This window comes from Ranitomeya variabilis, chromosome 4 (assembly GCF_051348905.1).
Source record: "Ranitomeya variabilis isolate aRanVar5 chromosome 4, aRanVar5.hap1, whole genome shotgun sequence".
NCBI classification, from domain to species: domain Eukaryota; kingdom Metazoa; phylum Chordata; class Amphibia; order Anura; family Dendrobatidae; genus Ranitomeya; species Ranitomeya variabilis.
Window position 1 is genome coordinate 225406990 of NC_135235.1, and position 27549 is coordinate 225434538.

At 43.0% G+C, this 27549-nt stretch overlaps 1 protein-coding gene across 10 annotated transcripts in view; it reads right to left on the reverse strand.

Moving 5' to 3' along the window:
- Window positions 1–357: 357 nt before the first annotated feature.
- The window catches only part of LOC143768701 (myelin-associated glycoprotein-like), a 76864-nt gene continuing 49672 nt past the window's right edge, over window positions 358–27549 (reverse strand). For 6 of the 10 annotated variants that reach the window (XM_077257349.1, XM_077257348.1, XM_077257347.1 and 3 more), the window contains 5 exons: window positions 27290–27323; window positions 25103–25165; window positions 20704–20766; window positions 7825–7887; window positions 358–462 (listed from right to left, as the gene is read on the reverse strand). In XM_077257349.1, coding sequence (XP_077113464.1) covers window positions 382–462; window positions 7825–7887; window positions 20704–20766; window positions 25103–25165; window positions 27290–27323 — 304 coding nt within the window. In that variant the 3' untranslated portion in view covers window positions 358–381. The remainder of the gene's footprint in view (window positions 463–7824; window positions 7888–20703; window positions 20767–25102; window positions 25166–27289; window positions 27324–27549) is intronic. The other 4 variants (XM_077257350.1, XM_077257351.1, XM_077257353.1 and 1 more) reach the window with 4 other exon arrangements.

Consider the following 27549-nt stretch of genomic DNA (forward strand, 5'->3'; position numbering starts at 1 on the left):
ACCGCATTACTTCTTTCTCTTACGTTTGTGCCAAATTTTGACCGGATCGACATCAGCAGCGCAGGATACTTTTTTTCATGTACTAATCTTCAAGTTGGATTATCCGACCCAAGGTGCAGCAGAAGCTGGAACTCCATTCATCTATGGTAGTTTAGTGTTGAGTCCCAAACTACCAATCCAGGTCAGAAAAACAGCTTATATCACCGATTTTGCTACCCGAATAAAACGCTATGGCGCTACCTTGTTCCCTAGCCACTTCTCTAACCTTTTATTTATACGATACACTTGAAATTATATTGCAGTCCTAAAAACAAAGCAGATACAATGACAGATCGAGAAACAGTGGACTCCAGTGTCATCAGAGATGGATTTATTGTCATTTTAAATATTTTTTCTATGGACATTTTCATATTCGCTAGCGTTAGTTGATTGTACAACAGTGGTGTCTCCAGGCAAAACAGGCTAAAAGAGAAAACAAGATACTGTTATTACTATATACATAAATACAGTACAGACCAAAAGTTTGGACACACCTTCTCAGTTAAAGATTTTTCTGTATTTTCATGACTATAAAAATTGTAAATTCACACTGAAGGCATGAAAAAATATGAATTAACACATGTGGAATTATATACTTAACAAAAAAGTGTGAAACAACTGAAATTATGTCTTACTAGACTGTGGCCCGATTCTAACGCATCGGGTATTCTAGAATATGCATGTCCCCGTATTATATGGACAATGATGATTCCAGAATTCGCGGCAGACTGTGCCCGTCGCTGATTGGTCGAGGCAACCTTTATGACATCATCGTCGCCATGGCAACCATTATGACATCTACGTCAATACTGTGCCCTGGCAGCCTCGACCAATCAGAGACGCAGGATTTCCAGGACAGACAGACAGAAAGACAGACAGACAGACAGAAAGACAGACAGGCAGACAGACAGACGGAAAAACCCTTAGACAATTATATATATAGATAGTCTAGGTTCTTCAAAGTAGCCACCTTTTGCTTTGATGACTGCTTTGAATACTCTTGGCATTCTCTTGATGAGCTTCAAGAGGTAGTCACCGGGAATGGTTTTCACAGGTGTGCCCTGTCAGGTTTAATAAGTGGGATTTCTTGCCTTACAAATGGGGTTGGGACCATCAGTTGTGTTGTGCAGAAGTCTGGTGGATACACAGCTGATAGTCCTACTGAATAGACTGTTAGAATTTGTATTATGGCAAGAAAAAAGCAGCTAAGTAAAGAAAAACGAGTGGCCATCATTACTTTAAGAAATTAAGTTCAGTCAGTCTGAAAAATTGGGAAAACTTTGAAAGTGTCCCCAAGTGCAGTGGCAAAAACCATCCAGCGCTACAAAGAAACTGGCTCACATGAGGACCGCCCCAGGAAAGGAAGACCAAGAGTCACCTCTGCTTCTGAGGATAAGTTTATCCGAGTCACCAGCCTCAGAAATCACAGATTAATAGCAGCTCAGATTAGAGACCAGGTCAATGCCACACAGAGTTCTAGCAGCAGACACATCTCTACAACAACTGTTAAGAGGAGACTTTGTGCAGCAGGCCTTCATGGTAAAATAGCTGCTAGGAAACCACTGCTAAGGACAGGCAACAAGCCGAAGAGACTTGTTTCGGCTAAAGTACACAAGGAATGGACATTAGACCAGTGGAAATCTGTGCTTTGGCCTGATGAGATCTTTGCTTCCAACCACCGTGTCTTTGTGTGACGCAGAAAAGGTGAACGGATGGACTCTACATACCTGGCTCCCACCGTGAAGCATGGAGGAGGAGGTGTGATGGTGTGGGGGTGCTTTGCTGGTGACACTGTTGGGGATTTATTCAAAATTGAAGGCATATTGAACCAGCATGGCTTCCACAGAATGTTGCAGCTGCATGCTATTCCATCCGGTTTGCGTTTAGTTGGACCATCATTTATTTTTCAACAGGACAATGACCCCAAACACATCTCCAGGCTGTGTAAGGGCTATTTGACCAAGAAGGAGAGTGATGGGGTGCTACGCCAGACCTGAACCCAATCGAGATAGTTTGGGGTGAGCAAGACCGCAGAGTGAAGGCAAAAGGGCCAACAAGTGCTAAGCATTTCTGGGAACTCCTTCAAGATTGTTGGAATACCATTTCCGGTGACTACCTCTTGAAGCTCATCAAGATAATGCCAAGAGTGTGCAAAGCAGTCATCAAAGCAAAAGGTGGCTACTTTGAAGAACCTAGAATATAAGTCATATTTTCAGTTGTTTTTAGTGTTGAGCGATACCGTCCGATACTTGAAAGTATCGGTATCGGAAAGTATCGGCCGATACCGGCAAATACCAATACAAGTCAATGGGACTCAAGTATCGGACGGTATCCCTGATGGTTCCCAGGGTCTGAAGGAGAGGAAACTCTCCTTCAGGCCCTGGTATCCATATTAATGTGTAAAAGAAAGAATTAAAATAAAAAATATTGCTATACTCACCTCTCCGACGCAGCCTGCACCTTACCGAGGAAACCGGCAGCCTTGTTTGCTTAAAATGCCCGCGTTTACTGCCTTCCGTGATGTCATGGCTTCTGATTGGTCGCGTGCCGCCCATGTGACCGCGACGCGACCAATCACAACAAGCCGTGACTAGTGTTGAGCATTCCGATACCGCAAGTATCGGGTATCTGCCGAGTTTCCTCTCCTTCAGACCCTGGGAACCATACAGGATACCGTCCGATACTTGGTGTCCCATTGACTTGTATTGGTATCGGGTATCGGTATCGGATTAGATCCGATACTTTGCCGGTATCGGCCGATACTTTCCGATATCGATACTTTCAAGTATCGGACGGTATCGCTCAACACTAGCCGTGACGTAATTTTCAGGTCCTGAATGCCTAGAATTAGGCATTCAGGACCTGAAAATTACGTCACGGCTTGTTGTGATTGGTCGCGTCGCGGTCACATGGGCGGCACGCGACCAATCAGAAGCCGTGACGTCACGGAAGGCAGTAAACGCGCGCATTTTAAGCAAACAAGGCTGCCGGTTTCCTCGGTAAGGTGTAGGCTGCGTCGGAGGGTGAGTATATCCCTATTTTTTATTTTAATTCTTTCTTTTACACATTGATATGGATCCCAGGGCCTAAAGGAGAGTTTCCTCTCCTTCAGACCCTGGGAACCATACAGGATACCGTCCGATACTTGGTGTCCCATTGACTTGTATTGGTATCGGGTATCGGTATCGGATTAGATCCGATACTTTGCCGGTATCGGCCGATACTTTCCGATACCGATACTTTCAAGTATCGGACGGTATCGCTCAACACTAGCCGTGACGTAATTTTCAGGTCCTGAATGCCTAGAATTAGGCATTCAGGACCTGAAAATTACGTCACGGCTTGTGATTGGTCGCGTCGCGTCACATGGGCGGCACACGACCAATCACAAGCCGTGACGTAATTTTCAGGTCCTGAATGCCTAGAATTAGGCATTCAGGACCTGAAAATTACGTCACGGCTTGTTGTGATTGGTCGCGTCGCGGTCACATGGGCGGCACGTGACCAATCAGAAGCCGTGACATCACGGAAGGCAGTAAACGCGCGCATTTTAAGCAAACAAGGCTGCCGGTTTCCTCGGTAAGGTGTAGGCTGCGTCGGAGAGGTGAGTATAGCAATATTTTTTATTTTAATTCTTTATTTTACACATTGTATCGATCCCGATACCGATTCCCGATACAACAAAAGTATCGGATCTCGGTATCGGAATTCCGATACCGCTAAGTTTCGGCCGATACCCGATACTTGCGGTATCGGAATGCTCAACACTAGTTGTTTCACACTTTTTTGTTAATTATATAATTCCACATGTGCTAATTCATAGTTTTGAATCCTTCACTGTGAATGTACAATTTTCATAGTCATGAAAATACAGAAAAATCTTTGAATGAGAAGGTGTGTCCAAACTTTTGGTCTGTACTGTATACAGTATACTTTAAGTCAGGTAACCCACACTCTGCTCTCCCTTCTATCCATGTGCTATATTCCTATCCTCTTATGTACCCTCACCATCCACATCCACCGCCAAATACCCCCTCCATCACGACTCATATACATCAGCCCCTCTCTCCTTCCCTCTCCCATGCACAGCTCCCATGCACTTCTCATCTTCCTGAAAAACCTCATCCCATCTTGCCCAAACACACTGCACAAAAAACTTCATACAATTCCAAAAGCTACTTGCTTTTTATCTTTTCCTACTCCTACTGATTTCAGAGGACATCTCCCCAAACCCTGGTCCACCATCCCCCAACCTCAACCCCTACCCTACCTCACATCGAAACCTTAATAATCTTACTAATATTATTTGCACTCCTTCATCTCCTTTTAATTGTGCCCTTTGGAATCCACGGTCTGTATGTAACAAGCTTCCTTTCGTACACAATTACTTTCTGAAAAACTCTCTTAATCTGTTGGCCCTCATGGAAAACTGGATTCAGGATTCTGACACTGTCTCTCCTGCTGCCATTTCCCATGGTGGCTTACAATTCTCACATTCCCCGAGACCCACAACCAGACATTGTGGTGGAGTCGGCATACTCTTGTCCCCACAATGCACTTTCCAGGTCATCCCCCAGCTCCATCACTCTCATTCCCTTCTTTTGATGTCCACACCATCAGGCTCTGTCGTCCCCTCTCCCTCAGAGTAGCGGTCATATACCGGCCCCCTGGCTCATCCACCCACTTCCTGGATCATTTCTCTGCCTGGCTGCCACACTTCATGTCCTCAGAACTCCCAACCCTTATCCTGGGAGACTTCAACATCCCCATAAACAGCCCCACTTCTACATCTGCATCCCAGCTTCTATCACTAACCACTTTCCTAGGCCTCTCGCAGCTCTCAAACTCTGAAACACACAAAGACGGTAACACCCTTGACCTGGTCTTCGTCCGGCTCTGTTCAATCTCCTACCTAGATAACTCACCACTTCCCCTCTCTGACCACAACATTCTCTACTTCACACTCACAATTCCTCGCCCACCCCAGCACCCTCCTACCTACCACACATTCAGAAATCTACATGCTATCAACCCTCACACACTTTCAGACTCCCTACACTCATCATTGTCCCCAATCTCCTCTTTTTTCTGTCCTGATCTGGCTGTACATTACTACAGTGACACTCTTAGAAGCACCCTGGACCAAGTAGCGCCCCTCACCCTCAGAACCTCCAAGCACAGAGTAAAACAGCTCTGGCTCACATTGCAAACCCGATTTCTCCAGCGATGCTCTGTTAGTGCTGAATGCTTATGGAGGAAAACTTGCACACCAGAAAACTTCATACACTTCAAATTTATGTTGAAAACCTATAACTCTGCCCTTCACCTCGCAAAACAGACCTACTTCACCACTCTGATCTCCTCACTATCCAACAACCCCAAGAAACTTTTTGACACCTTTCACTCCCTCCTCTGACCATAAGCACAAGCCCCTATCACAGACATTTGTGCTGATGACCTGGCCTCCCACTTTATAGAGAAAATAGATAGCATCCTTCAGGAAATCCGCTCCCAGACACCAAGCGCAGCAACTCCCATCCCTCCCTGCATTTCCCCTGGCTCACTCTCCACATTCGATCCCATCACAGAAGAAGAAGTCTCTAGGCTCCTCTCTTCTTCTAGTCCAACTACATGCACTACCGACCCATTCCCTCACATCTCCTCCAGTCTCTCTCTCAAGTCGTCACAACTCACCTAACTACAATCTTTAATCTCTCCCTCTCCTCTTGCATTTTCCCCTCCTCCTTCAAACACTCTATCATTACTCCATTACTAAAGAAACCCTCCCTCGACCCATCCTGCACAAACAGCTACAGACCAGTCTCCAACCTCCCCTTCATCTCTAAACTCTTGGAGCGCCTGCTCTACTCCCGCCTTGCCCGTTACCTCTCCACTCTTTCCCTTCTAGACCCTTCACAGTCTGGTTTCCGCCCCCTACATTTGACAGAAATGGCACTCATCAAGGTGACCAATGACCTTCTGACAGAAAAATGTAACGGTGACCACTCTCTGCTCATTCTTCTCGATCTTTCTGCAGATTTCGACACTGTTGACCACCCTCTCCTACTCTCTAGGCTCCAGTCACTAGGCATTAAGGACACTGCTCTCTCTTGGTTCTCCTATCTTTCTGACCGCTCCTTCAGTGTTCTGTTCACTGGCTCCAATTCATCTCCTCTTCCTCTCACTGTCGGGGTACCTCAGGGCTCAGTCCTTGGCCCCCTTCTCTTCTCCCTCTAAACGGCCCCAATTGGACAGACCATCAGCAGATTTGGCTTTCAGTACCATCTTTATGCTGATACACAACTATACACATCATCCCTTGACTTTACTCCCGCTGTACTACAGAACGCCAGTGACTATCTGTCTGCAGTCTCCAACACCATGTCCACTCTCTATCTGAAACTCAACCTCTCCAAAACTGAACTTCTTCTGCTCCTGCCATCTACTAACCTCCCTAAATCTGACATTGCCCTCTCCTTAGGTGGCACCATAATAACACCCCGGCAGCAGGCGCACTGTCTGGGTGTTATGTTTGACTCCAATCTCTCCTTCACATCCCATATACAATCTCTTGCCCGCTCGTGCTGCTTACACCTAAAGAATATCTCTAGAATCTGTCCTTTTCTCACCATGGAAACAAGAAAAACCCTCACTGTCGCCTTGATCCACTCCCGCCTGGACTACTGCAATGCTCTACTAATTGGCCTCCCCCTCACTCGACTTTCCCCTCTCCAGTCTATCCTTAATGCAGCAGCCAGGGTTGTCCATCTAGCTAATCGTTACTCGGACGCGTCCGCTCTTTGCCAGTCATTACACTGGCTGCCTATTCATCACAGGATACAATTCAAAGTACTTGTTCTCACCCACAAAGCTCTTCACAGTGTGGCACCCCCTTACATCTCCTCCCTCATTTCTGTCTACCGGCCTAACCGACCTCTGTGCTTTGCAAATGACTTTTGACTAACCTCTGCACTAATCCATACCTCCCACTCCCGACTCCAAGACTTCTCCCGCGCTGCACCAATCCTCTGGAATGCTCTACCACAAGATATTAGGACTATCCACAATTTAAATAGCTTTAGGCGCTCCCTCAAAACACATTTGTTCAGAGCGGTCTATCACGTTCCCTAATCAAAGCCATTTTATGTTTGTGTGTGTGCAGCCCATTCACTACTTCCATCTACCCCCCACCCCCTGAAGATGGCTGGACCATCTTTGTAAATACATCATTGTAAATACACACCTGTACTTTGTATCTCCCCCTCCTCATTGTAGATTGTAAGCTCTCACGAGCAGGGTCATCTTATTTTGCTTTAATTATTGTATTACTAACGTTATTACTTATGACTGTTGTGTTTGAAACTGTTAAGCTGTAAAGCGCTGCGGAATATGTTGGTGCTATATAAATAAAGATTACTATTATTATTATTATTACTGATCTGTAAATGATAGAAAAAAAATTAAAACATCTGCTTTTATTCAGTCTAGCCAAATGCTGTAATCCCAACATTTTCAGCCTCCGTTGCTATCACTGAGGTCCTTAATGGTTGTTTGAGGAAGGTTTTGCTGATGAACGCATTTGGAAAAATCATCAAGATCCGCTGCTGGCAGCTGCTTTTGCTGTTGGCAAATGGCCGCCATTGTCACCACCCATCTTGAAAAGTTTTCCCCCTCCCATATACTAATGTGCCACAAACAGGAAGTTGATATCACCAACCATTCCTATTTTATTTAGGTATATCCATATACATGGCCCTGTAAATCATCAAGTGCCTCCATAGTTACCTTCAGTTGACTGTACATCTCTGTAGTCTCTGATCTCTTGAGATCGGTATAAGTGGACTCTGTCTACAGGAGCAAAAAGTTATATTTTTATTTTTTTATTCAGTTTGGAGAAACATATATACATTACAGACCAAAAGTTTGGACACACCTTCTAATTTAAAGATTTTTCTGTATTTTTATAGTTACATAGTTACATAGTTACATAGTTATTAAGGTTGAAGGAAGACTGTAAGTCCGTCTAGTTCAACCCATAGCCTAACCTAACATGCCCTAACATGTTGATCCAGAGGAAGGCAAAAAAAAACCATGTGGCAAAGAGTAACTCCACCATGGGGAAAAAAATTCCTTCCCGACTCCACATACGGCAATCAGACTAGTTCCCTGGATCAACGCCTTATCAAGGAATCTAGTGTATATACCCTGTAACATTATACTTTTCCAGAAAGGCATCCAGTCCCCTCTTAAATTTAATTAATGAATCACTCATTACAACATCATACGGCAGAGAGTTCCATAGTCTCACTGCTCTTACAGTAAAGAATCCGCGTCTGTTATTATGCTTAAACCTTCTTTCCTCCAGACGTAGAGGATGCCCCCTTGTCCCTGTCTCATGTCTATGATTAAAAAGATCATCAGAAAGGTCTTTGTACTGTCCCCTCATATATTTATACATTAAAATAAGATCACCCCTTAGTCTTCGTTTTTCCAAACTAAATAGCCCCAAGTGTAATAACCTATCTTGGTATTGCAGACCCCCCAGTCCTCTAATAACCTTGGTCGCTCTTCTCTGCACCCGCTCCAGTTCAGCTATGTCTTTCTTATACACCGGAGACCAGAACTGTGCACAGTATTCTAAGTGTGGTCGAACTAGTGACTTGTATAGAGGTAAAATTATGTTCTCCTCATGAGCATCTATGCCTCTTTTAATACATCCCATTATTTTATTTGCCTTTGTAGCAGCTGCCTGACACTGGCCACTGAATATGAGTTTGTCATCCACCCATACACCCAGGTCTTTTTCATTGACGGTTTTGCCCAGAGTTTTAGAATTAAGCACATAGTTATACATCTTATTACTTCTACCCAAGTGCATGACCTTACATTTATCCCCATTAAAGCTCATTTGCCATTTATCAGCCCAAGCTTTAGTTTACATAAATCATCCTGTAATATAAAATTGTCCTCCCCTGTATTGATTACCCTGCAGAGTTTAGTGTCATCTGCAAATATTGAAATTCTACTCTGAATGCCCCCTACAAGGTCATTAATAAATATGTTAAAAAGAAGAGGGCCCAATACTGACCCCTGTGGTACCCCACTGCTAACCGCGACCCAGTCCGAGTGTGCTCCATTAATAACCACCCTTTGTTTCCTATCCCTGAGCCAGCTCTCAACCCACTTACACATATTTTCCCCTATCCCCATTACTCTCATTTTATGTAACAACCTTTTGTGTGGCACCGTATCAAAAGCTTTGGAAAAGTCCATATACACTACGTCCACTGGGTTCCCTTGGTCCAGTCCGGAACTTACCTCTTCATAGAAGCTGATCAAATTAGTCTGACATGAACGGTCCCTAGTAAACCCGTGCTGATACTGGGTCATGAGGTTATTCCTCTTCAGATACTCCAGCATAGCATCCCTTAGAATGCCCTCCAGGATTTTACCCACAGTAGAGGTTAAGCTTACTGGCCTATAATTACGGAGTTCAGTTTTTGCCCCTTTTTTGAATATTGGCACCACATTTGCTATACGCCAGTCCTGTGGTACAGACCCTGTTATTATGGAGTCTTTAAAGATTAAAAATAATGGTCTATCAATGACTGTACTTATTTCCTGCAGTACTCGGGGGTGTATCCCATCCGGGCCCGGAGATTTGTCAATTTTAGTGATTTTTAGACGCCGCCGTACTTCCTGCTGGGTTAAGCAGGTGACATTTAATGGGGAATTTTTATCACTAGTCATTTTGTCTGCCATGGGATTTTCTTTTGTAAATACTGATGAAAAAAAGTCATTTAGCATATTGGCTTTTTCCTCATCCTCATCCACCATTTCACCCAGACTATTTTTAAGGGGGCCAACACTGTCATTTTTTAGTTTCTTACTATTTATATAGTTAAAGAATATTTTGGGATTATTTTTACTCTCTCTGGCAATGAGTCTCTCTGTCTCAATCTTTGCTGCCTTGATTTGCTTTTTACAGAATTTATTTAATTTTCTGTATTTATTTAATGCCTCCTCACTACCTACTTCCTTTAATTCTCTAAATGCTTTCTTTTTGTTCCTTATTGCGCCCCTAACAGCTCTATTTAGCCATATTGGTTTCCTCCTATTTCTAGTATGTTTATTCCCATACGGTATATACTGTGCACAGGTCCTATCCAGGATGCTAATAAACGTCTCCCATTTTCTTTGTGTATTTTTGTGTCTCCGAATATCGTCCCAGTTAATTGCACCAAGATCCTCTCTCATCCGTTGGAAATTTGCCCTCCTGAAGTTTAGTGTCCTTGTCACCCCCCTACTACCCATCTTATTAAAGGTTACATGAAAACTTATTATTTTGTGATCACTATTCCCCAAGTGACCCCCAACCCTTATATTTGATATGCGGTCTGGCCTGTTGGTTAATATTAGGTCTAGCAGTGCCCCCCTCCTTGTTGGGTCCTGAACCAATTGTGAAAGGTAATTGTCTCTCATAGTTGTCAAAAACCGAAAAACCGATTACCTTTGCTGGAACTGCAGGTTTCTGTCCCCCAATCTATTTCCGGGTAGTTGAAGTCCCCCATAATAATGGCTTCTCCTTGAGTGGCAGCTTCATCTATTTGCTTTACGAGGATATTCTCCATTGCTTCCATTATTTTTGGAGATTTATAACAAACCCCTATCAGTAATTTATTATTTTTCCCCTCCCCTTATCTCCACCCACAGGGACTCTACATTTTCATTAGATTCACCAATATTGTCAGGCAGGATGGGTTTTAAGGAAGATTTTACATATAGACACACCCCTCCCCCTCGCTTATCTGTACGGTCATTTCTGAACAGGCTATAGCCCTGCAAGTTAACAGCCCAGTCATGGCTCTCATCCAGCCACGTCTCAGATATCCCCACCATGTCATAATTATGCTCCAACAACATTAGTTCTAATTCATCCATTTTGTTGGCGAGGCTTCTGGCATTAGTATACATGCACTTGATGTTCCTCTCTGTACCTCTATTCTTCCTTAAATTACTAACTGTTCTAACCCCACCCCCCATGCCACCGCCACCCCCAATTTCCTTATTTGTGCCCAGGTCTCTATCTGCACTATCTTCCCCTCCTATAAAATGAATACCCTCCCCCCCAATCCCTAGTTTAAACACTCCTCCAACCTTCTAACCATTTTCTCCCCCAGCACAGCTGCACCTTCCCCATTGAGGTGCAGCCCGTCCCTAGCGTAGAGCCTGTAGCCAACTGAGAAGTCGGCCTAGTTCTGCAGGAACCCAAACCCCTCCTTCCTACACCAATTCTTGAGCCACTTATTAACCTCCCTAATCTCCCGTTGCCTCTCTGGCGTGGCACGTGGTACAGGCAGTATTTCGGAAAATACCACGTTGGAGGTCCTTGCTTTCAGCTTGCAGCCTAATTCCCTGAAATCATCTTTAAGGACCTTCCACCTACCTCTAACTTTGTCATTTGTGCCAATGTGCACCATGACCGCTGGGTCCTCACCAGCCCCTCCCAGTAATCTGTCCACCCGATCAGCGATGTGTCGGACTCGAGCGCCAGGTAGGCAGCACACCGTCCGACGATCCCTGTCTTTGTGACAGATTGCCCTATCTGTTCCCCTAATAATTGAGTCCCCCACAACCAGCACCTGTCTGGCCTGCCCTGCTCTCCTATTTCCCTCCTTACTGGAGCAGTCACTCCTCCGGCTTTCAGATGACATGCCTGGCTGCAGCAGTGCTACCCCTGTACTGGCACCCCCCTCATCTGCCAACTTAGCAAACTTATTGGGGTGTGCCAGATCAGGACTAGCCTCCCTGGCACTCTTCCCTCTACCCCGCCTTCTATCTGTCACCCAGCTAACTGCCACACTGTCCTGCAGCTCCATCCTACCATCCCCCTCCTCATCTATCCCATTGAGCGTCTGCTCTGTGAGCAGAAGACTCCTCTCCATATTGTCTATGGATCTCAGTGTTGCCAGCTGCACATTTAGATCCAGTATCTACGTTTCCAAATGCACAATGTGCTCACATCTCGCACAGCAGTATGCACCCTCGACCAGCTGGTCAAGGACTGCATACATGTGGCAAGATGTACACTGGATGGCATTAACAATTGTGGAGCACATTTCCTAATGGGGATTGCACCACACAGAAACGTTAATTAAAAATAAATACAAAGTATTAATTAAACAAAAAAAAAAAAAAAAAACAGAAGCAATTCCTCCCTTGGAAACTCCCTGATTCCAAAGTCACTGACTATGAAAATTGTACATTCACACTGAAGGCATTAACACTATGAATTAACACATGAAACAGAAGTAGCGGTCAATAAAATAACTAAAATAATTGAGGCCACAGATGGGCTAAAATAATAATAATAAAAAAATGTGCAATAATGTGCAAGTACAAAAAGACCACTACATAGTTGATGAATGGCAGACCATTCGGTACGAAAATGACATAAAGAACCTAAGGTATGGAAATCAAGATGTTGTGATGTAACTATGTGAGAATATACGTAAAGAAATATATATATAGAAAAATACCCAAAAAAATATATTCTTATATAAAAATGTGCTAGGAAAAGTTACAATGAGTTAAAATGCCTTTATTACATATTTATATAATTACTATTATACAGGGCAACAATAGGCAACACAAGTGTGCCTGTAACCGGAGGACAAAATAATAAAATTAACCAGCAAAAATAGCAACAATATTGTAACGGACACAAAGAAGGCTAGGTGTGATATACCAGAAAGTACAAAAAAATAAAAAAAATTGTTAAAATACATATATGTATATATTGTGTATATAGATGGCAATTTGGATAAAATATATGTATATATAAAATGGCCGTAAAAAGGAAGGAAAGGGGAAATTAAACACTGAGCAAGCTGAACACAACTATAAAATATACATACACGTAAGCGTGTATAGTAGAAACACTGCATGTAAAGTGCACACGATGGGTAATAAGGTGCAAATGAAGGTGCAAAATAAGAGTGTAAAAAAAGGTAATACAAGCTAGTGTGAACAGGAATATAAATATAATATATAAGGCCAACTAAGTGGTCGTGCAAAACTGGGCACACAGAGTGAAAGGGTGGTGGGGGATAAACCCAAAGTCACAAAAGTTGCTCAATGTAAAAATTACATATAGGCCACAAAAGATATAATTACCAGTGCCAACGATGTGTCCGGTCCTCCAGGTACAGCGCACCCCGACGCGCGTTTCGGACTGTGTCCTTCGTCAGGGGGTGGTGTACTGGAAGAACCGGGGGTCTATATATATACATGTGGAGGGACATACCACCGATGAGCGAGGTCGACGCTGGAGCGGCGCATGCGTCGTCCGAAGGACCCGGAAGTGCGCGGAACCCGCGCCCCACGACCCGGCAGACAAAGTGTTGCCAAGGTAGCGAGGACGCAGGACGCGCAACAAGGGGGAACCGAGTGGCGCATGCGCACGGCGGCGGCCCCGTGTCATCGGAGGAGAATATAACTGTCAATGAGGGAGCCGAAGCAGGGCGACGCATGCGTCATCAGGAGGCCCCAAAGATGCGCGAACCAGGGCCCGGAACCGTGAAACACAGTACCAGGAACCCGGAACGCACAAACAAGGAGGCACAGACAGCGCATGCGTACAGCAACAGCCCCCAACCATGGGCAGAAAAAGGTTATACATACCATGTGTGGTAAATACAAGATGGTGCTAACGGAAAAGGTAATAAAAGGAGGAAAAGAGTAATAAAGAGAATAAGGTGATGCAAAATATATAAGTGAAAATAAGAAAAAATATATATGGGAAAGAAGAAAAAAATTTTTTTATATATATATATATGCAATATATATATATGATAATATATATAGGGACTATCCATTGTATGCCTAAGAAGGGTATATAGTGTACATACCGATGCACAGAAAAAATAATACTAAGTAAATGAACATACCAAGAATCATGTGCAAACATATACCACTATGCAGGCATATGATTAACAAGGAGAAAATACCAACAAGATAGATATTAATATACAGGCCTATACGGACAAAAATACGAAAACAATGGAAAACAATAAATCAAAATAAAATAAAAAACAATTATAATGGAAATAAAAAGCAAAAATTATATAAAAATTTGAATATACAAGATAGTCCAATGAAATACAAAAAATTTTTTAGTAAAGGAATTTTTTGACATCCGGCAGCTCATGAAGGTGACGGAAATATACGCCAGAAAGCTTCGGGTGGACTAATGACCATGCTGATGTAGATACACAGAAATGTCCAGGACGAGTGTCTTGATATCAGATGAAAAATAGATAAAAAAATCACCATACGATAAACTAAATAATACAAAAAGTAAAAATTAGAGAGGGGGGAAAAAAACCGTAGCAACCATAGATATACCCAATATCTAGATAAATAGTTATTATATATAAATAGGTGCAGATGTGAGCATGAATGATAAAAATGATAATAACAATAATAAAAATAATAATAAATATGAATAGAAATAAAAAATGCATATCCATGACCACATATCCATATATATATATGCATAGTAAAACATACATAAAAGCTATAAAAGACCATACCGGTAATATAAAAAGAAAGGATAAAAGGTTCACAAAAAAGATGCAAAATTTAAATTCTCATTAAGACCTAATGGAGCAATTGTTTTAAGGGTCCAGATCCATTTAGATTCTAATCTCGCCAAAGGTATACTCACCTTCCCTTCTCTCAAAGTAGGTTTGATGACATCAATACCCATAATCCGTAATAGTGAAGCATCAGATTGGTGATGTATTTTAAAGTGTTTTGGAAGCGTTTTAAGTGTAGATAGATCTTCGACTTCCTTAGCGGCACTAATTCCCAGGACATGTGAACATGTCCTGGACATTTCTGTGTATCTACATCAGCATGGTCATTAGTCCACCCGAAGCTTTCTGGCGTATATTTCCATCACCTTCATGAGCTGCCGGATGTCAAAAAATTCCTTTACTAAAAAATTTTTTGTATTTCATTGGACTATCTTGTATATTCAAATTTTTATATAATTTTTGCTTTTTATTTCCATTATAATTGTTTTTTATTTTATTTTGATTTATTGTTTTCCATTGTTTTCGTATTTTTGTCCGTATAGGCCTGTATATTAATATCTATCTTGTTGGTATTTTCTCCTTGTTAATCATATGCCTGCATAGTGGTATATGTTTGCACATGATTCTTGGTATGTTCATTTACTTAGTATTATTTTTTCTGTGCATCGGTATGTACACTATATACCCTTCTTAGGCATACAATGGATAGTCCCTATATATATTATCATATATATATATATTGCATATATATATATATAAAAAAAATTTTTTCTTCTTTCCCATATATATTTTTTCTTATTTTCACTTACCGTATATACTCGAGTATAAGCCGAGATTTTCAGCCCAAATTTTTGGGCTGAAAGTGCCCCCTCGGCTTATACTCGAGTCATGATCGGTGGTGGGGTCGGCGGGTGAGCACCGTCATATACTCACCTGCTTCCGGGGCTCCTGGCGCTCCCCCTGCACGTCCCACGGTCTCCGGGTGCAGCAGCCTCTTCCCCTGAGCGGTCACGTGGGACCGCTCATTAGAGAAATGAATAGGCTGCTCCACCTCCCATAGGGGCGGAGCCGCCTATTCATTTCTCTAATGAAGCGGTGCCGGTGACCGCTGACAGAGAAAGAGGCTGCGGCACCGAAGACAGGCAGGGGGAAGGAGCGGGACGCCGGGAGCAGGTAAGTATCGCATATTCACCTGTCCTCGTTCCACACGCCGGGCGTCGGCGCCATCTTCCCGGCGTCTCTCTGCACTGACTGCAGGCAGAGGGCGCGATGACGCATATAGTGTGCGCGCCGCCCTCTGCCTGATCAGTCAGTGCGGAGAGACGCCGGGAAGATGGCGCCGAGGAGCTGCAAGCAAGAGAGGTGAGTATGTGTTTTTGTTTTTTTTATTGCAGCGGCAGCAGCAGCACATATTTATGTGGAGCATCTATGGGGCAATGGTGCAGAGCAGTATATGGCAGAGCTATGGGGCAATGGTGCAGAGCACTATATGGCACAGCTATGGGGCAATGGTGCAGAGCACTATATGGCACAGCTATGGGGCAACAGTGCAGAGCACTATATGGCACAGCTATGGGGCAACAGTGCAGAGCACTATATGGCACAGCTATGGGGCAATGGTGCAGAGCACTATATGGCACAGCTATGGGGCAATGGTGCAGAGCACTATATGGCACAGCTATGGGGCAACAGTGCAGAGCACTATATGGCATAGCTATGGGGCAACGGTGCAGAGCACTATATGGCACAGCTATGGGGCAACAGTGCAGAGCACTATATGGCACAGCTATGGGGCAACGGTGCAGAGCACTATATGGCACAGCTATGGGGCAACAGTGCAGAGCACTATATGGCACAGCTATGGGGCAACAGTGCAGAGCACTATATGGCACAGCTATGGGGCAACAGTGCAGAGCACTATATGGCACAGCTATGGAGCAATGGTGCAGAGCACTATATGGCACAGCTATGGGGCAATGGTGCAGAGCACTATATGGCAGAGCTATGGGGCAATGGTGCAGAGCATTATATGGCATAGCTATGGGGCAATGGTGCAGAGCACTATATGGCACAGCTATGGGGCAATGGTGCAGAGCACTATATGGCACAGCTATGGGGCAATGGTGCAGAGCACTATATGGCACAGCTATGGGGCAATGGTGCAGAGCACTATATGGCACAGCTATGGGGCAACGGTGCAGAGCACTATATGGCACAGCTATGGGGCAACGGTGCAGAGCACTATATGGCACAGCTATGGGGCAACGGTGCAGAGCACTATATATATGGCACAGCTATGGGGCAACGGTGCAGAGCACTATATATGGCACAGCTATGGGGCAACGGTGCAGAGCACTATATATATGGCACAGCTATGGGGCAACGGTGCAGAGCACTATATATATGGCACAGCTATGGGGCAACGGTGCAGAGCACTATATGGCAGAGCTATGGGGCAACGGTGCAGAGCACTATATGGCACAGCTATGGGGCAATGGTGCAGAGCATATATATATATGGCACAGCTATCTATGGGGCAACGGTGCAGAGCATTGTATATATGGCACAGCTTTATGTGGAGTATCTATGGGGCAACGGTGCAGAGCATTGTATATATGGCACAGCTTTATGTGGAGTATCTATGGGGCCATAATGAACGGTGCAGAGCATTATATATGGCACAGCTTTATGTGGAGCATCTATGGGGCCATAATGAATGGTATGGAGTATCTATTTCTAATTTTGAAATTCACCGGTACCTGCTGCATTTTCCACCCTAGGCTTATATTCGAGTCAATAAGTTTTCCCAGTTTTTTGTGGCAAAATTAGGGGGGTCGGCTTATACTCGGGTCGGCTTATACTCGAGTATATACGGTATATATTTTGCATCACCTTATTCTCTTTATTACTCTTTTCCTCCTTTTATTACCTTTTCCGTTAGCACCATCTTGTATTTACCACACATGGTATGTATAACCTTTTTCTGCCCATGGTTGGGGGCTGTTGCTGTACGCATGCGCTGTCTGTGCCTCCTTGTTTGTGCGTTCCGGGTTCCTGGTACTGTGTTTCACGGTTCCGGGCCCTGGTTCGCGCATCTTTGGGGCCTCCTGATGACGCATGCGTCGCCCTGCTTCGGCTCCCTCATTGACAGTTATATTCTCCTCCGATGACACGGGGCCGCCGCCGTGCGCATGCGCCACTCGGTTCCCCCTTGTTGCGCGTCCTGCGTCCTCGCTACCTTGGCAACACTTTGTCTGCCGGGTCGTGGGGCGCGGGTTCCGCGCACTTCCGGGTCCTTCGGACGACGCATGCGCCGCTCCAGCGTCGACCTCGCTCATCGGTGGTATGTCCCTCCACATGTATATATATAGACCCCCGGTTCTTCCAGTACACCACCCCCTGACGAAGGACACAGTCCGAAACGCGCGTCGGGGTGCGCTGTACCTGGAGGACCGGACACATCGTTGGCACTGGTAATTATATCTTTTGTGGCCTATATGTAATTTTTACATTGAGCAACTTTTGTGACTTTGGGTTTATCCCCCACCACCCTTTCACTCTGTGTGCCCAGTTTTGCACGACCACTTAGTTGGCCTTATATATTATATTTATATTCCTGTTCACACTAGCTTGTATTACCTTTTTTTACACTCTTATTTTGCACCTTCATTTGCACCTTATTACCCATCGTGTGCACTTTACATGCAGTGTTTCTACTATACACGCTTACGTGTATGTATATTTTATAGTTGTGTTCAGCTTGCTCAGTGTTTAATTTCCCCTTTCCTTCCTTTTTACGGCCATTTTATATATACATATATTTTATCCAAATTGCCATCTATATACACAATATATACATATATGTATTTTAACAATTTTTTTATTTTTTTGTACTTTCTGGTATATCACACCTAGCCTTCTTTGTGTCCGTTACAATATTGTTGCGATTTTTGCTGGTTAATTTTATTATTTTGTCCTCCGGTTACAGGCACACTTGTGTTGCCTATTGTTGCCCTGTATAATAGTAATTATATAAATATGTAATAAAGGCATTTTAACTCATTGTAACTTTTCCTAGCACATTTTTATATAAGAATATATTTTTTTGGGTATTTTTCTATATATATATTTCTTTACGTATATTCTCACATAGTTACATCACAACATCTTGATTTCCATACCTTAGGTTCTTTATGTCATATGAATTAACACATGTGGAATTATATACTTAACAAAAAAGTGTGAAACAACTGAAATTATGTCTTATATTCTAGGTTCTTCAAAGTAGCCACCTTTTGCTTTGATGACTGCTTTGCACACTCTTGGCATTCTCTTGATGAGCTTCAAGAGGTAGTCACCGGGAATGGTTTTCACTTCACAGGTGTGCCCTGTCAGGTTTAATAAGTGGGATTTCTTGCCTTATAAATGCGGTTGGGACCATCAGTTGTGTTGTGTAGAAGTCTGGTGGAAACACAGCTGATAGTCCTTCTGAATAGACTGTTAGCTGCTTTTTTCTTGCCATAAAACAAATTCTAAGTAAAGAAAAACGAGTGGCCATCATTGCTTTAAGAAATGAAGGTCAGTCAGTCCGAAAAATTGGGAAAACTTTGAAAGTGTCCCCAAGTGCAGTGGCAAAAACCATCAAGCACTACAAAGAAACTGGCTCACATGAGGACCGCCCCAGGAAAGGAAGATCAAGAGTCACCTCTGCTTCTGAGGATAAGTTTATCCGAGTCACCAGCCTCAGAAATCTCAGGTTAACAGCAGCTCAGATTAGAGACCAAGCAAATGCCACACAGAGTTCTAGCAGCAGACACATCTCTACAACAACTGTTAAAAGGAGACTTTGTGCAGCAGGCCTTCATGGTAAAATAGCTGCTAGGAAACTACTGCTAAGGACAGGCAAAAAGCAGAAGAGACTTGTTTGGGCTAAAGAACACAAGGAATGGACATTACACCAGTGGAAATATGTGCTTTGGTCTGATGAGTCCAAATTTGAGATCTTTGGTTCCAACCACCATGTCTTTTTACGACGCAGAAAAGGGGAACGGATGGACTCTACATGCCTGGTTACCACCATGAAGCATGGAGGAGGTGTGATGGTGTGGGGGTGCTTTGCTGGTGACACTGTTGGGGATTTATTCAAAATTGAAGGCATACTGAACCAGCATGGCTACCAAAGCATCTTGCAGTGGCATGCTATTCCATCTGGTTTGCGTTTAGTTGGACCATCATTTATTTTTCAACAGGACAATGACCCCAAACACACCTCCAAGCTGTGTAAGGGCTATTTGACCAAGAAGGAGAGCGATGGGGTGCTACGTCAGATGACCGGGCCAGATGATGGTTTGGGGCGAGCTGGACCGCACAGAGTGAAGGCAAAAGGGCCAACAAGTGCTAAGCATCTCTGGGTACTCCTTCAAGATTGTTGGAAAACCATTTCCCCCACCCCCTGAAGGTGGCTGGACCATCATTGTAAATACATCATTGTAAACACACACCTGTACTTTGTGTCTCCCCCTCCTCATTGTAGATTGTAAGCTCTCACGAGCAGGGTCATCTTATTTTGCTTTAATTATTGTATTACTAACGTTATTACTTATGACTGTTGTGTTTGAAACTGTTAAGCTGTAAAGCGCTGCGGAATATGTTGGCGCTATGTAAATAAAGATTATTATTATTATTACTGATCTGTAAATGATAGAAAAAAAATTAAAACATCTGCTTTTATTCAGTCTAGCCAAATGCTATAATCCCGACATTTTCAGCCTCCGTTGCTATCACTGAGGTCCTTAATGGTTGTTTGAGGAAGGTTTTGCTGCTGAACGCATTTGGAAAAATCATCAAGATCCGCTGCTGGCAGCTGCGTTTGCTGTTGGCAAATGGCCGCCATTGTCACCACCCATCTTGAAAAGTTTTCCCCCTCCCGTATACTAATGTGCCACAAACAGGAAGTTGATATCACCAACCATTCCTATTTTATTTAGGTGTATTCATATACATGGCCCCCCCAGGTATATTCATATACATGGCCCTGTAAATCATCAAGTGCCTCCATAGTTACCTTCAGATGACTGTACATCTCTGTAATCTCTGATCTCTTGAGATCGGTATACGTGGACTCTGTCTACAGGAGCAAAAAGTTATATTTTTATTTTTTTATTCAGTTTGGAGAAACATATATACAGGTCTGTTATGGTTCTCAATGGCAAGAGAACATAGCCCAGCAAACATAAGAACTAGCTCTTGGAAGGATGGAAACTAAACTGACCATGAACTAAACCTGCCGCACAACTAACAGTAGCCGGGTAGCGTAGCCTGCGTTTTATCCCTAGACGCCCAGCGCCGGCCGGAGGACTAACTAATCCTGGTAGAGGAAAATATAGTCCTGGCTCACCTCTAGAGAAATTTCCCCGAAAGGCAGACAGAGGCCCCCACAAATATTGGCGGTGATTTTAGATGAAATGACAAACGTAGTATGAAAATAGGTTTAGCAAAATTGAGGTCCGCTTACTAGATAGCAGGAAGACAGAAAGGGCACTTTCATGGTCAGCTGAAAACCCTATCAAAACACCATCCTGAAATTACTTTAAGACTCTAGTATTAACTCATAACATCAGAGTGGCAATTTCAGATCACAAGAGCTATCCAGACACAGAAACGAAACTACAGCTGTGAACTGGAACAAAATGCAAAAAACAAACAAGGACTCAAGTCCAACTTAGCTGGGAGTTGTCTAGCAGCAGGAACATGCACAGAAAGGCTTCTGATTACAATGTTGACCGGCATGGAAGTGACAGAGGAGCAAGGCTAAATAGCGACTCCCACATCCTGATGGAAACAGGTGAACAGAGAGGATGATGCACACCAGTTCAATTCCACCAGTGGCCACAGGGGGAGCCCAAAATCCAATTTCACAACACAGGTCCTTCTCAAAAAATTAGCATATAGTGTTAAATTTCATTATTTACCATAATGTAATGATTACAATTAAACTTTCATATATTATAGATTCATTATCCACCAACTGAAATTTGTCAGGTCTTTTATTGTTTTAATACTGATGATTTTGGCATACAACTCCTGATAACCCAAAAAACCTGTCTCAATAAATTAGCATATCAAGAAAAGGTTCTCTAAACGACCTATTACCCTAATCTTCTGAATCAACTAATTAACTCTAAACACATGCAAAAGATACCTGAGGCTTTTAAAAACTCCCTGCCTGGTTCATTACTCAAAACCCCCATCGTGGGTAAGACTAGCGACCTGACAGATGTCAAGAAGGCCATCATTGACACCCTCAAGCAAGAGGGTAAGACCCAGAAAGAAATTTCTCAACAAATAGGCTGTTCCCAGAGTGCTGTATCAAGGCACCTCAATGGTAAGTCTGTTGGAAGGAAACAATGTGGCAGAAAACGCTGTACAACGAGAAGAGGTGACCGGACCCTGAGGAAGATTGTGGAGAAGGACCGATTCCAGACCTTGGGGAACCTGAGGAAGCAGTGGACTGAGTCTGGTGTGGAAACATCCAGAGCCACCGTGCACAGGCGTGTGCAGGAAATGGGCTACAGATGCCGCATTCCCCAGGTAAAGCCACTTTTGAAGCAGCACTGGACTGTTGCTAAGTGGTCCCAAGTACTTTTTTCTGATGAAAGCAAATTTTGCATGTCATTCGGAAATCAAGGTGCCAGAGTCTGGAGGAAGACTGGGGAGAAGGAAATGCCAAAATGCCTGAAGTCCAGTGTCAAGTACCCACAGTCAGTGATGGTGTGGGGTGCCATGTCAGCTGCTGGTGTTGGTCCACTGTGTTTCATCAAGGGCAGGGTCAATGCAGCTAGCTATCAGGAGATTTTGGAGCACTTCATGCTTCCATCGGCTGAAATGCTTTATGGAGATGAAGATTTCATTTTTCAGCACGACCTGGCACCTGCTCACAGTGCCAAAACCACTGGTAAATGGTTTACTGACCATGGTATTACTGTGCTCAATTGGCCTGCCAACTCTCCTGACCTGAACCCCATAGAGAATCTGTGGGATATTGTGAAGAGAAAGTTGAGAGACGCAAGACCCAACACTCTGGATGAGCTTAAGGCCACTATTGAAGCATCCTGGGCCTCCATAACATCTCAGCAGTGTCACAGGCTGATTGCCTCCATGCCACGCCGCATTGAAGCAGTCATTTCTGCCAAAGGATTCCCGACCAAGTATTGAGTGCATAACTGAACATTATTATTTGATGGTTTTTTTGTTTGTTATTAAAAAACACTTTTATTTGATTGGACGGGTGAAATATGCTAATTTATTGAGACAGGTTTTTTGGGTTATCAGGAGTTGTATGCCAAAATCATCAGTATTAAAACAATAAAAGACCTGACAAATTTCAGCTGGTGGATAATGAATCTATAATATATGAAAGTTTAATTGTAATCATTACATTATGGTAAATAATGAAATTTAACACTATATGCTAATTTTTTGAGAAGGACCTGTACATTACAGACCAAAAGTTTGGACACACCTTCTCATTTAAAGATTTTTCTGTATTTTCATGACTATGAAAATTGTACATTCACACTGAAGGCATTAAAACTATGAATTAACACATGTGGAATTATATGCTTAACAAAAAAGTGTGAAACAACTGAAATTATGTCTTATATTCTAGGTTCTTCAAAGTAGCCACCTTTTGCTTTGGTGACTGCTTTGCACACTCTTGGCATTCTCTTAATGAGCTTCAAGAGGTAGTCACCGGCAATGGTTTTCACTTCACAGGTGTGCCCTGTCAGGTTTAATAAGTGGGATTTCTTGCCTTATAAATGCGGTTGGGACCATCAGTTGTGTTGTGCAGAAGTCTGGTGGAAACACAGCTGATAGTCCTTCTTAATAGACTGTTAGCTGCTTTTTTCTTGCCATAAAACAAATTCTAAGTAAAGAAAAACGAGTGGCCATCATTGCTTTAAGAAATGAAGGTCAGTCAGTCCGAAAAATTGGGAAAACTTTGAAAGTGTCCCCAAGTGCAGTGGCAAAAACCATCAAGCACTACAAAGAAACTGGCTCACATGAGGACCGCCCCAGGAAAGGAAGATCAAGAGTCACCTCTGCTTCTGAGGATAAGTTTATCCGAGTCACCAGCCTCAGAAATCTCAGGTTAACAGCAGCTCAGATTAGAGACCAAGCAAATGCCACACAGAGTTCTAGCAGCAGACACATCTCTACAACAACTGTTAAAAGGAGACTTTGTGCAGCAGGCCTTCATGGTAAAATAGCTGCTAGGAAACTACTGCTAAGGACAGGCAAAAAGCAGAAGAGACTTGTTTGGGCTAAAGAACACAAGGAATGGACATTACACCAGTGGAAATATGTGCTTTGGTCTGATGAGTCCAAATTTGAGATCTTTGGTTCCAACCACCATGTCTTTTTACGACGCAGAAAAGGGGAACGGATGGACTCTACATGCCTGGTTCCCACCATGAAGCATGGAGGAGGTGTGATGGTGTGGGGGTGCTTTGCTGGTGACACTGTTGGGGATTTATTCAAAATTGAAGGCATACTGAACCAGCATGGCTACCAAAGCATCTTGCAGTGGCATGCTATTCCATCTGGTTTGCGTTTAGTTGGACCATCATTTATTTTTCAACAGGACAATGACCCCAAACACACCTCCAAGCTGTGTAAGGGCTATTTGACCAAGAAGGAGAGCGATGGGGTGCTACGCCAGATGACCTGGCCAGATGATGGTTTGGGGCGAGCTGGACTGCACAGAGTGAAGGCAAAAGGGCCAACAAATGCTAAGCATCTCTGGGTACTCCTTCAAGATTGTTGGAAAACCATTTCCCCCACCCCCTGAAGATGGCTGTGCCATCATTGTAAATACATCATTGTAAATACACACCTGTACTTTGTATCTCCCCTCCTCATTGTAGATTGTAAGCTCTCACGAGCAGGGTCATCTTATTTTGCTTTAATTATTGTATTACTAACGTTATTACTTATGACTGTTGTGTTTGAAACTGTTAAGCTGTAAAGCGCTGCGGAATATGTTGGCGCTATGTAAATAAAGATTATTATTATTATTATTACTGATCTGTAAATGATAGAAAAAAAATTAAAACATCTGCTTTTATTCAGTCTAGCCAAATGCTATAATCCTGACATTTTCAGCCTCCGTTGCTATCACTGAGGTCCTTAATGGTTGTTTGAGGAAGGTTTTGCTGCTGAACGCATTTGGAAAAATCATCAAGATCCGCTGCTGGCAGCTGCGTTTGCTGTTGGCAAATGGCCGCCATTGTCACCACCCATCTTGAAAAGTTTTCCCCCTCCCATATACTAATGTGCCACAAACAGGAAGTTGATATCATCACCAACCATTCCTATTTTATTTAGGTGTATTCATATACATGGCCCCCCCAGGTATATCCATATACATGGCCCTGTAAATCATCAAGTGCCTCAATAGTTACCTTCAGATGACTGTACATCTCTGTAATCTCTGATCTCTTGAGATCGGTATACGTGGACTCTGTCTACAGGAGCAAAAAGTTATATTTTTATTTTTTTTATTCAGTTTGGAGAAACATATATACATTACAGACCAAAAGTTTGGACACACCTTCTCATTTAAAGATTTTTCTGTATTTTCATGACTATGAAAATTGTACATTCACACTGAAGGCATTAAAACTATGAATTAACACATGTGGAATTATATACTTAACAAAAAAGTGTGAAACAACTGAAATTATGTCTTATATTCTAGGTTCTTCAAAGTAGCCACCTTTTGCTTTGGTGACTGCTTTGCACACTCTTGGCATTCTCTTGATGAGCTTCAAGAGGTAGTCACCGGCAATGGTTTTCACTTCACAGGTGTGCCCTGTCAGGTTTAATAAGTGGGATTTCTTGCCTTATAAATGCGGTTGGGACCATCAGTTGTGTTGTGCAGAAGTCTGGTGGAAACACAGCTGATAGTCCTTCTTAATAGACTGTTAGCTGCTTTTTTCTTGCCATAAAACAAATTCTAAGTAAAGAAAAACGAGTGGCCATCATTGCTTTAAGAAATGAAGGTCAGTCAGTCCGAAAAATTGGGAAAACTTTGAAAGTGTCCCCAAGTGCAGTGGCAAAAACCATCAAGCACTACAAAGAAACTGGCTCACATGAGGACCGCCCCAGGAAAGGAAGACCAAGAGTCACCTCTGCTTCTGAGGATAAGTTTATCCGAGTCACCAGCCTCAGAAAACTCAGGTTAACAGCAGCTCAGATTAGAGACCAGGCAAATGCCACACAGAGTTCTAGCAGCAGACACATCTCTACAACAACTGTTAAAAGGAGACTTTGTGCAGCAGGCCTTCATGATAAAATAGCTGCTAGGAAACTACTGCAAAGGACAGGCAAAAAGCAGAAGAGACTTGTTTGGGCTAAAGAACACAAGGAATGGACATTAGACCAGTGGAAATATGTGCTTTGGTCAGATGAGTCCAAATTTGAGATCTTTGGTTCCAACCACCGTGTCTTTTTACAATGCAGAAAAGGTGAACGGATGGACTCTACATGCCTGGTTCCCACCATGAAGCATGGAGGAGGAGGTGTGATGGTGTGGGGGTGCTTTGCTGGTGACACTGTTGGGGATTTATTCAAAATTGAAGGCATACTGAACCAGCATGGCTACCAAAGCATCTTGCAGTGGCATGCTATTCCATCTGGTTTGCGTTTAGTTGGACCATCATTTATTTTTCAACAGGACAATGACCCCAAACACACCTCCAGGCTAAAGATTTTTCTGTATTTTCATGACTATGAAAATTGTACATTCACACTGAAGGCATTAAAACTATGAATTAACACATGTGGAATTATATACTTAACAAAAAAGTGTGAAACAACTGAAATTATGTCTTATATTCTAGGTTCTTCAAAGTAACCACCTTTTGCTTTGATGACTGCTTTGCACACTCTACATTTATATGCAGCCCCGCCTGAGTCAATACTTTGTAGGTCAACTTTTTGCTGCTTCAGTCTTTTGGGGTCTATCTCTCCTTACTTTGCACATCTAGAGGAGACATTTTGCCCCTTCATTTTTGCACACTTACTCTCGCTCTGTGAGATTGGATCGAGACGTCTGTCATCAGTAGTTTTGAAGCCTTGTCACACATTCTCAATAGGATTTTGGTCTGTATTGTGACTGGGCAGTTCACACACACAGGAATATGCTCTGATCTTAACTGTCCATTGTAGTTCTGGTAGTATGTTTAGGGTTGCTGTCCTGCTGGAAAGTAAACCTAAGCCCCAACCTCAATTTTTTTTGCAAACACCAATAGGTTTTCCGCCAGGATTGCCCTGTAATTAGCTCCAACCATTTTCCCATCAGCTCTGACCAGCTTTTCTGCCTCTGCTGAAGAAAAGCCTCCCCACAGCATGATGATGTATATATGAATTTAAGAACATCTTTCTGGAAACACCTTTCTGACAAGACCACCCACATCCAGATCATTAACTCTGATAAATACTCCATAATTTACTGTACATAGTGGCCATCATAGGTTCTGTGTTATTGTTTATAATGAGGAAATCTTGGCTTTTCAAAATGTCTACTTTATTATCCAACAAAAAGCAAAAAGAAATAGAAAGTCTAGATTATTGTAGCATGCACTTACCTTGCAAGCAGTTGTTTGCCTCTTCTGTTTTTTCCTATGAAAACAGAAAATATGTATGAAAAATAATAAGAAAAAGTGCTAAAGCAAATGCATAGAAGCTTTTATATTGCAAAATTGTCTAAGACGTCATAACAATAATCTTTAATCTTTTTATTCTTTAGTGTCCCCAGGAGAAATGAAGCTTCACACTGTGCTACTTATAAATATTGGTGTGCTTATACATAGCATGTAGGCACCAGGTCCTCTAGAGTAAGTGACGC